Genomic DNA, 12,076 nt, shown 5'->3' with positions numbered 1-12,076 from the left:
AAATGTTGGTTATATGCTATTCCTTCAATCATAAATGACTAAGTTTGTGTGCAGATGTTCAAAATTGTGTTCTGAAACTCTGAAATTATTATTGACATATTTTCAATTCAATTTGTGTTTCAAAAAAATTTAATTTTTTGCCCCTGGATGCTCTAAATGGATATTGTTCTACGGCCCATATCATGTTTCATTATTTGTATGTATATATTGTGCACTCAGTTTACACAGTGATCAGCGTTTGCAAATACAAAGAAAGGCCGGCGTCAAGAAAAGACGACATTTTATAACGTTTTGGTTTTACGAATCCTGATTTCTAGTGGTTGGTAATACAGGGTGTCCCACATCATATTAGACCGAGAACGGGTCTAAATTACGATTTTCGGGACTAATTAGAAAATTTCTTCATAGAATGAATCATTTTGAAAAATAACATACGGCTTATATAAGAATTTTCTTGCGGAAAATGATAATTCTTTCGAGTATTAAGGGTTTATTTTGGTGTTAAAGATTGGAGATAATCTTATATGATATGGGACGCTCTGTATATAAATCTTGGTGTAAGACTTAACATGATATTATGCTTTTAAGACAACGTTAGAAATAAAGTTATGTAAAGTTTAAGCTCGATAAATTGTTCACTAATTTTTAAAAATTTTTAGATTTAAAAATGCACAGAAACTTGTTTGATAACACTCTTTGTTGATTACCAGAGGCTGGATAAAAGGTAAAGAAAATTTTTTTTGTTAAACCAGCTTTGAATCAATTAATTCATTTTCCAAAATTGGCATCAATTAGTTAACTGTATAAAGTTTAGATCAATTTAGGGATCAAATAATGTTTTGATTGATTTGATTTTGACCATTGGAACTGATTGAACAATTTGGAATAGTAGACGTTTAGATCAACTATTTAATGTTTAGATTTATTGATTAATTGATTAACTAATGAGGATGAATGAAGAATATAGTTGGGTTCCACCTGGGCTCTCCCAATCCAGGTAGGTAGGTAGGTTGGAAGGTAGGTAGGTAGGTAGGTAGGTAGGTTGGTAGATAGGTAGGTAGGTAGGAAGGTAGGTAGTAGGTAGGAATGTAGGTAATTAGGTAGGTAGGTAGGTAGGTAGGTAACTAGGTAGGTAGGTGGGTAGGTAGTTAGGTAGGTAGGTAGGTAGGTAGGTAGGAAGGTAGGTAGGTAGGTAGGTAGACAGTTAGGTAATAAGTTAGAATTAGTTTTAAAATATCATTAAAGGATCAAGAAAAATCATGATTTTTTTATAATTTTTTATAATTTTTATATTTTTCCTCATTTTTATTAATAACAGCCATTTATCAACTATCAAGTTGTTTATGATGGATGAATGTAATAAAGAATGAAAAAATGTTTACTAACTGAAAAAAAGTGTTACAACCTGAAAAAAGTTTAAAAAGTCAAAATGGTTAAAAGAAAAATGTTAGAAAGTCTATTCTAAAAGTTAGTTTTATACTGACAAGAAAAAATTAGGAAAGCAAAAATATTTTTGAAAATATGTTTGAGAATATTTTACGAGTTTGAAGTTTTGCATCTCATTTTCAGAGATGAGGAATATTTCTAAATGTTCAGACCTAGTAAATTATAATTAATTAGGATCAAAATAAACGTCAAAACGACTGAACCAATTGGGCACAAATTTGTTAAAGCAACTCACTGTCACTTGTTCAAGGGGAGGTTGAGGCCATGGTCGAAATTGAAAAATTCGGCCTGTAAAAAAATATACATTAAAGATTTTTGAAATGCTTAACTGCCAAAGTTTTGTTTATTAGAGTACGTACGATGTAAAATTTGCTGTTTGATTAGAGGATAAAAGCTAAAACTGTTACCTGAAAGTTGCGCTTTAAAAGCCTAATAACATTAAAGAAAGGTAAAGAAATGTATAAAAAAGATGGAGAAAGGAAAGACATAGTAAAAGTTTACGTATAAAAAGAAAGGATATAATAAAGTGTATGTAAAAAAAAGAAGAAAGGAAGGATATTGTAAAGTTTATGAATATAAAGGGTGGAGAAAGGAAGGATATTGTAAAGTTCATGTATAGAAAGGGTGGAGAAAGGAAGGATATAGTAAAGTTTATGTAAAGAAAGGGTGGAGAAAGGAAGGGTATTGTAAATTTTATGTGGAAAAGTGTGGAGAAAGGAAGGATATTGTAAAGTGTATGTAAAAAAAGTGTGGAGAAAGGAAGGATCTAGTAAAGTTTATTTATAGAGAGGGTGAAGAAAGGAAGGATGTAGTTAAGATTATGTATAGAAAGGATGTAGGAAGGAAGGATATAGTAAAGTTTATGTATAAAAAGGGTAGAGAAAGAAAAGATATTGTAAAGTTTATGTATAGAAAGGGTGGAGAAAGGAAGGATATAGTAAATTTTATGTAAAAAAGTGTGGAGAAAGAAAGGATATTGTAAAGTGTATGTAAAAAAAGTGTGGAGAAAGGAAGGATCTAGTAAAGGTTTGTTAAAATAAATTCGAAATATAAGGAAGACGACTTTTCCGACTCAAATGCCGACGTTAATTCTCAATGTTTGTGTACACAGGAAGCAAGCACACCACATGTGTCAAATCCCCGCTCACCTTAGATCCCCGCTTCAACCGGCAGTCAGTTACGAACACTCATATTCACAACTCCATCTCTACCCTGGCTCCTCCATGATGATGATGCAGATACTCAGCGCAACGCACCTGTAGATCTGCCCCACCAACATGAAGCTCTACATCACCCCCCTGACTCCTTCGTGCTGATGATGCAGATACTGAACTAACAGCAGGCATGCTTATACTTCTGATCTCCCTATTAACTTCTTGAGAAGCTTACTTAGGAAACTTGTCGAGCCTTGTCCGAAGTTTCCGCTATCTTGAGTTGCCTTGCCTCTGATACATTGATAAACCCTGTTGTCCCAGTTCCCGGATCTGCTCCACCAACATGAAGCTCTACAACACTCCCTTGAAGCACCATCTAATATCCATCATTAATTCCTTTTGTTAATTTCTAAATCAACCAATTTTAACCTTCGCCATTTGTGCAAATATTTCAAAACAATTTTATTTTTCTTAAATAAATGTTATAGAATATTTGTGTTTTTTCCTGATTTCTTTATTTGTATATTTTCCGACCTTTTTAAAGGTCAACAAGGTTATGTATAGAAGGGTGGAGAAAGGAAGGATATATTAAAGTTTATTTATAGAAAGGGGGGAGAAAGGAAGGATATAGTAAAGTTTATGTATAGAAAGGGTGGAGAAAGGAAGGAAATTGTAAAGTTTATGTATAAAAAGCGTGGAGAAAGGAAGGATATAGTAAAGTTTATGTATATAAAGGGTAGAGAAAGGAAGGATATAGTAAAGTTTATGTATAAAAAGAGTAGAGAAAGGAAGGATATTGTAAATTTGATGTATAGAAAGGGTGGAGAAAGGAAGGGTATAGTTAAGATTGTGTATAGAAAGGGTGGAGAAAGGAAGGGTATAGTAAAGTTTATATAGAAAATTGCGGAGAAAGTAAGGATCTAGTAAAGTTTATGAATAGAAAGGGTAGAGAAAGGAAGGATATAGTAAAGTTTATGAATAGAAAGGGTGGAGAAAGAAGGGATATTGAAAAGTTTATGTATTGAAAGAGTCGAGAAAGGAAGGAAATAGTTAAGATTATGTTTACTGTTTACTGTAGAACTGACATTTTAAATGATTATGTTTACTGTTTACTGTAGAACTGACATTTTAAATTTCCTGCTCAAACCTGGTGTATATATATATATATTTATTACATATACATATATTTATCATATATGTATATATCTTTTAAATATATATATATATATATATATTCATGTACATCAAAAGTTTATGTAATATCTATATATAACAAATTTTACTTATTTGTTATATTCTTGAAGTTTTAACAAAATATTTGCTTACAATTTTTGAATAGTTCATGTATATGTACACTGTACAGAATAGAAGAGTACATAGAATATTATATATGTCCATTGTGCATATAAACGATTATATTAAATTTTATCCTTGTATATTGTAAGTGTCCAGGTCACAGTTTATATTAAACATTGTAAACCATATGATCTATGTATTTGTACACTGTACAATGTACGAAATAAGGTAGAGGGCATAAAATATAAACTATTTAATGTAAACTGTACAAAATATAAGAGTACATACTTATTATCTATGTATGTACAGGATATAGAGGAGTAAATTAAATATTATCTTTGTACAGGATAGAAGAGTACATGAAACATTATCTATCTACAGGATAGGAGAGTACATGAAATAATATCTATGTAAAGGATAGAAGAGTACATGAACCATTATCTATGTACAGGAAGCGTATATGAAACATTATCTGTGTACAGGATAGAAGAGTACATGAAACATTATCTGTGTACAGGATAGAAGAGTACATGAAACATGATCTGTGTACAGGATAGAAGAGTATATGAAACATTATCTATGTTCAGGAAAGAAGAGTACATGAAACATTATCTATGTACAGGATAGAATAGTACATGAAACATTATCTATGTACAGGAAGCGTATATGAAACATTATCTGTGTACAGGATAGAAGAGTACATGAAACAGCTCCCGATTAAAAAGGTTCCAAGGATTGGGACGGATGGAGAAAAGTACAGGTAAAAGCAGTACATTAAAGTACAGTACAATACGTAAAATATAAAAGAAAGCCCCCCCCCCCACGCCATCTTCCACCTCTTGTTACATTCTTTATGACATTGCTTAAATTCTAAAATAAAACTTTATTTACAAGTCATCCATTTTAGATTTTAATAAAAACCTCTCTTCAATTAGCAATATAATTTAATCCGTTTATTTTCACAAGAAAAAACAAAAATAAAAAAAAATAAAAAGAACAATCATTTCTTATTTTTTTGTCGATTTAAAATATTTTAGAATTAAATTTTTTTTAGAGAAAGACAGTTATCCCTGCAGTTGCCAAAAGTTGATATTTCAAGCAAATATTGCAGCTATCTGGACCCAGTAAATCAGGTAGAATATCTACATGAGTAGAGTGTATACACTTTTTAATCATATTCACCCCCCCCTAAGCCGTCCCATTCATCTCCATTCCCCACCCCCCTCCCAATAAAGTAATAAAGCATAGAGTATACATATAGTGGAGTACACAATTTAAAATGTTTCAATTTTGTACAGAATACATTTTTTTTACAAATAGAGCCGCGCTTCTCACAGTAATCTTGCCAGGATACTATCGTTGCAAAACATGTGCTAGGTCTAATCTACACTGTGTAGTCCAGACTGGACAGTACACAGGGTAGTCCAGTTTATCTGTAATGTACATCGCCATACTCCTCTGCCGCTTTAGTAATAGTAAATTGGCGGTACAGTCCAAAGTAGGAATGGAAAGGTTGACCAAGCTCGGATATTCAAATGTACACCGGTGGTGCGAGCCGAACTGTACTGAACGATGTAAATTATATATACTAATCTCTCATCTATCTGCTCCTAAATTCATAAATCATTCTACCTCTGGTATCATTAATATTTGTTTTATCTGTTGTGTGTTGGTTTCATCTCAATAAAGGTTGAAACGGATGAACCAATTATCTATCTATTTATCTATCTATCTATCTATCTATATTTCTATCTATTTATCTATCTATATTTTTATTTATCTATCTACTTCCTATGGGAGTTTTCTTTCATACTTCTCAAACCATCAATTTTGTAATTTTCCTTTTATTCTGTTAATGCAGAATATATGTTTTATGAAGATTATATCTACATCAAACACGGTTATAGTATATATCCCCACCAACCTGCATCTAGATTGTTGAACAGTGCCAGGTTTTCAGCTTTGCATTTTAGTCCTTGTGAAAATCTGTGAAACCACAATAGAAACTTGATCTTACAAAAAATAAGTCCAAAGACATCATTTCTTGGCCTTCATCTAGTCATTCCTTGTTTTTCTGTTAGAAAATTTACCATTTTCCGTTTACGTGTCTATATTCATGTGAATTATGGGTTTATGCAGCAAAAAAAAACAGCTAATTATTCACTTTTCCTGGTTGTACATGCCACTATACAATTATAGTGTCTCTTGATATTGGGTCAATCTTTTCTCTTGATTCGGTTCAGCCTTTTCAGAATTTCCTCATTGCCACACACCATTAAAGCACGTGCTTGTCAAACAAATGTTAAAGCTCAAAAATACATTAAAATATTGAGGAATAGATTGAAATATATTTCTTTTTCAATTTGCAATTCATGATTTTAAAGAGAATCTAGCATCATGTTAAAGAAACTGGAATTTCATCATCTTTAAAAAAAAGAATTGAAAAGTAAGAGGTGGAACTACCGGCTTTCCAAGGGTGAGGGGGCAAGATTTTTGTCAGTAAAGGGAAGTAGCGCTAAAGAAAATTGGGAATGAAAGCTTAATTATAGTAATTATAAAAATAACAGCAATATTCTAATCTTAAAATCTGCACTGTTTTTTTATTTGTTTTTGTAAAAAAAAATTTATTTTTTTATTTTATTCTTTAAAAATACGTGTAATTAAGATGTGCAAATTTTTACTCGATATTTATTAAATACTCTTCTTTTTTGATCTTTCATCTTTTCAAAGTAAAAACTCTGCATAAAATATTAAATTTAGAAAAAATGTCACACCACGCACCGCTGACCCTTTAGTAAAAGTAAACTCAACCTTAAGTCTGACCGCGTCAACCTTGTTGCACCGGCTAGTCCTATTGAGTGTCTGCTCTATTAACCCAATGTCCGGGCGGTACAGTATAAACTAGGACCGGAAAGGTTGACCCGGCTCGGAAATTCAAATGTACTACGGCTGCCCGTGAAACTCTTTTAGAGCATATTAGAATCCCCCTCCATTAACACTTCGTGGGAAAAATGAATCAGTGTACATCAGTAAGACTTGTTAAGATACTGTTTATCCAAATATTAATATATTTTTCCCTAAAACCTATTTATTTTCCCAATTCAGGGAATAAAACTCTAAAAAATTAGTTCATGCTCTGCGCAAACCTAAGAACAACTGTGGGACAAATAATTTTCAAAGAGGGGGGAAAGAGAAATGATTTTTAAGAAAATATACCCCCCCCCACGTTTATAATTGATGTATGTAAATATTTAGATAAGCTATGAAGGATTTATATCTGCTAGAAACGATATTGCTCTTGATGTTGGACATGTTGTAGATTTCTGTAAAAACAGGTGAATAACTATACTCTGTTGGAGTCGTCGTTCTTATCAATACAATGAAGACGCATTTTTATTAACAATTCTGCAATCCCTGTCAACCATTTTTCAACTTGCAATTTTACATGTAAACAAAGAGAAGCTTATAATTGGAAGCTTCTCTACTTTTTTACAATCTAGTTTGAATCCAGTAATTAGTTGTTAAAAGCAGTTAAAGCAGTTTAAGCAGTTTAATGTCTGAAATACTTAAAAATCAAATGCTTTTATGAAGTAAAATCTTGCTTCTATATTTGTATGTAAATTTCAAAATATGAAAAGTCAAATAGTGAAAATAAAATGATTTTAGAGAAGTGTCAGAAGTGCAATTTAATAATCCTATTTAGCAGAAAATAATATTCATTTACAATTACAATATTTTTTGTTGTTGTCAAATTTTGAATATATATGCTAACAGCTATTTCAAGGCCGATTTCAGAGTATTTGTACCGTGTACTCTAAATAGCAATAAAAATAGAAAGGAAAACTGATGAATCATCCCTTTCCACTGAGATTATTTTGAAAAACAGCTGTCATTGTCGGAACCAACAACAGTCATTTACTGTTTACTGAAATAGCTTTGATAACCCACAGACAGCTGTTATTTAGAGGTCAGTGTAGCGGCTGTAATAAAACCATGACAGCCGTTATTTAGGGGTCAGTGTAGCGACTGTAATATAAACCATGACAGCCGTTATTTAGGGGTCAGTGTAGCGGCTGTAATAAATCCATGAAAACCCTTATTTAGGGGTCAGTGTAGCAACTGTGATAAAACCATGACAGTCGTTATTTAAAAGTCAGTGTAGCGGCTGTAATAAAACCATGAAAGTCGTTATTTAGGGGTCAGTATAGCGGCTTTGATAAAAACCATGACAGTCGTTATTTAGGAGTCAGTGTAGCGGCTGTAATAAAACCTCTACAGCTGTTTTTTAGGGGGCAAGTGAGACGGCTTTAATAAAACCCTGACATTGTTTTTTTAGAGGTCAGTGTATCAGCTGTGATAAAACCCTGACAGCTGTTATTTAGAGGTCAGTGTAGCGGCTGTGGTAAAACCATGACAGCTGTTATTTAGAAGTCAGTGTAGCGGATGTAATACAAACATGACAGCTGTTATTTAGTGGTCAGTGTTGCGTCTGTGATAAATCTCTGACAGCTGATATTTAGAGGTCAGTGTAGCGGCTGTGATAAAACCCTGACAGCTGGTAGTTTAGCTGTGTGCGCCCCGAAGCTCCCAACAAATCTTTATCATCCTGGATGCTTTACTTGTACACAGTGCCAGGTATACTTCTATACAAACACACACATATCAAATAAAAACATTTAAATGGACTGTCATTGTTATTTCAAGCGACCTTCAATTAACAAAATAAGGGCATGCCCGATTCACAGCGATACCTTTTAAAACTTTATCTTATCCATATATAATGTTGAAGGTTTTTTAGCTTGAAAACTGTTGTGACTCGAACTTGGCACTCTGAAAATAAAGAATCACTTGATATTACGTTTACAGTCCCTTTAAAGCATCCACTTAATTCAGATGTACACAATGAACCACCTATGCGAAATGCGGGGATTTTCATTGTGTACATTTTACAGGTAATTTCTTGAAGGTCAGAAAATAATTAATTTACTCTTTTCCAATTAGGGTTTCCATTCGCAAAACTTTGGCGCAATTTTTGCGAAAGCAAGCGCCTTCGTTGCGCTACATTTTTGCGTTATTCCGCTTTTGCGTTATTCTGTTTTGCGCAATTTTGAGGGACAAAAAGTATAAGTGAGTTGGCTAAGGTAAAACATGGCGTTGCGACACTTTAAAGTTGAGGTTGTATAAAATTTTGCTGTAGTAAAGATTAATTGGCTAATTTTCAGTGTTGTCTTTATCACGGATATATATCTCAGTGGGCATATATCTTGGATATTTCAATTATACGCATTCGACTCGCAGTAGTCAACATTTAAAATATCAAACCACACAACACCACACAAAGATTCAGATATCTATAAAAACTTTGCATTAATTTTCAATTTGCAAATTTCTAATTTCTGTTTTATTAATTTTTGTCCCTCAATTTGAAGATTTTGTAACCAAAAGTAACCAATCGTGATCAGCATAATTATAATTAATTTGTATGTTATAGAGGACGTGAGTCGGACTCTAATAAAAACGCATAGATAACTTCCAGTATATATATATATTTCTTTTAACTAATTACTAGAGGGTTCAGAATAATCGTTATTGTCGAAATCACACGTGTAGATGATTCAGTACTAATGCCCCGTATCCGTTCTCTCTCATTCTGTTGAATCTTGTGGAACTTGTTTAACGCGGACAGGAGTCGTCTTCCACAATGTAAATTTTTAATAAACCTTCTGTTGTTTAATTCTGTGCTGAATCTGTAAATGTTGGTAACATTGCTATTACAAGTTTTGCGTAAAAATTTACATTTTGGGCAATACTTCCGATTTTGCGCAAATTATGCAAAAACGCGCAAAACTTATTGCGCAAAAACATGCAAAACTTATAGCGCTTCATGAGCAAAAGATGCGCAAAAATTCGCCAAAAAAAACATTTGCGCAAAAAACCCTATTTCCAAAGGATTATATTCTCCAATAAATTATAATACATATAAATAATACATATGCAGCTGATTGTTTAGTAAATCTCTTTTAGGCTAGACAGGGCTGTCCGCGTCAATGATCCATCTATGACTACCTGATCTGTGTCCATAATGTATTTATTTAAAGTTATAAATTATCTTTCCTCCTGTATCCCTGGCATCAAAGTTTAATCCTTCAATTTAAAAGTTTTGTTTTCAACACAACAAAAAAGTTTAGAAATGAGAAAAACTATAAAAAAATATTTTACATATTACCAACTGAGAGTATATTTTTTTAATACACTATTCATAAGCTTTTGATGGATTCAACCTATTGTACATATATTAAATTTAATACAAAATGCACATTCAGGAACTTTTGGAGGATTTAACTTACGGTATACAGGGTGTGCCACGAAACATGATAGTTGGTGAATAGTTTTAAATGTCTTCTTCTTTAGTTTGTTAAGTTATTTGATACCAAAAAGAATGATAAAGAATGTTATATGGCAGTCATATTTCAGTAAATCTATGTCAAAGTAAATAAATTGAAGTAAAGGATTTTTTTTAGCAAAATAAACTGGGTTAAGTCTTTAACATCTTATACAGTAACTGGAAGACGAGTTCAAAACTATTTACCTGCTGTCATGTTTCATTGGACACTCTGTATATTTAATGTAGACTATTCAAGAACTTCTGGTGGATTTAACCTGCTGTAAATATATATATTATATAATGTACACTATTCAGGAACTTCTGGTGGATTTAACCTACTGTACATACGAAAACAACCTATACTGTGAACGACATTACGCAGAAAGGTTAGACTTATTTTCAAATTTGTTCACGAAAAATAATGGACAATTACGGTTACAAACGACAAACGGAGAGAGCAGTTAAAAAAAACTGAAAATTTCGTTTATTTTTATGACTAACCTAGCCTAAAATTACCGAGAAGGGGAGAAGAGAAGGAGAAAAAAGAGTAGAAGGAAGAAAAGGGGGAGAAGGAGGATGACGAGGGGGGAGGGTATAGTTTCCCTGAATTGTTTTCTTTGATGGTTCTTTTCAAAAGAATGGAGCCTTTATCTTCTGGTTTTCCAACATCGGTTTTAGTTTTCCTATTTTCCTTTTCATCTAAGTATTTTATTCAAAACCTCGTTGTTTTTTCTTTTTCTTGCAAAATCTTTTCTTTTGTTTATATTCTAAAGAGAAGAGAATTTGTTTATTTTGATTTTCTTCATAAAAATATACAAGAGAAGCTGTTAACCTTCCTGCACAGTTTTCCAGGCGACATTCGTCATAGTTCTAACCATAGATTAATAATAATACAGATAGAACACTAGATGTTATCCTTTCAAGATTTAGGGGTTTTTCGTTCACAATTACCCTGAGGCAAAAGCCAACGGAGTTTCGCGCATGCCGCGTTAAATTACAAGACAGAGAGAGAGCATGTGCGCGTAACTCCTTAGGGCTCCTGTTCTCAGGGTTATTGTGAACGAAATACCCCTATTAATCAATGCTTCGTTGTTTTTACTGAACGTTTTCGAAAAAAGTAAATTAAGGATATAAAAAGATATGTCTATGCAAAGATGATGCAACGGAAAATCCATGCACTTTGTTTTGTCTTATAAAGATTGTTACAAATGTCATCTTCTCATATAAAAGACATTTTTTCATTGCTTGTAAGTTCCATTCCATTTCAAACTTTTTACCCCAAATCGCCAAAAATCAATTGACATGCGTCTTTGCGTTTTTGGGACAACCTGTATGTTTCTACATACCCTTGAATTTAATGTTTATGTCTGGATTTGAAGGATATGAAAACATAATTCAAAGGTGCTGAGGGGGGTGTTTACTGTTTATGTTATTGATCCCCCCCCCCCACAGTCATAACAGTCTTCTTAAGGTTATCGGGACATACGTTTACCGGTTTATAATGAGTTTTTGACCAATCTGACAGGGTTATCATGAGGCACCGGATTATCATGAGGCACTATCATGAGCTCAAAGAAAAACAGGATTATCATGAGATTTTTCACGCAAGTTTACAGGGTTATCATGAGCTCATGATAACCCTGTGATTTTATTCTAGCATTAGAGTTGAGTCGAAAATGCCTTTATCGAAACTGTTTTAATCGAAACTGCTTAACCAATCACTATCTGGAGGTCAAAGAAAACAGGATTATCAGGAGATTTTTCACACAAGTTTACAGGGTTATCATGAGCTCAT

At 32.8% G+C, this 12,076-nt stretch overlaps 1 protein-coding gene across 1 annotated transcript; it reads left to right on the top strand.

Annotated features, from left to right (window-relative positions):
* Positions 1 to 645: 645 nt before the first annotated feature.
* LOC111711462 (protein espinas) lies at positions 646 to 10,667 on the top strand (the record flags this gene model as incomplete). The annotated part of the gene is given in 7 exon segments (XM_023485835.1): positions 646 to 724; positions 921 to 997; positions 4,585 to 4,656; positions 4,951 to 5,029; positions 7,152 to 7,231; positions 8,417 to 8,531; positions 10,597 to 10,667. Coding segments are annotated over 6 exon segments (470 nt in total), but the record flags the coding sequence as incomplete, so codon positions are not given.
* Between the last annotated feature and the right edge of the window lie 1,409 nt (positions 10,668 to 12,076).

This window comes from Eurytemora carolleeae, unplaced genomic scaffold (genome assembly GCF_000591075.1).
Source record: "Eurytemora carolleeae unplaced genomic scaffold, Eaff_2.0 scaffold1162, whole genome shotgun sequence".
Lineage (NCBI taxonomy): Eukaryota > Metazoa > Arthropoda > Copepoda > Calanoida > Temoridae > Eurytemora > Eurytemora carolleeae.
The sequence above is the reverse complement of the archived record's forward strand: the minus strand, read 5'-3'. Positions and strand labels throughout refer to the sequence as shown.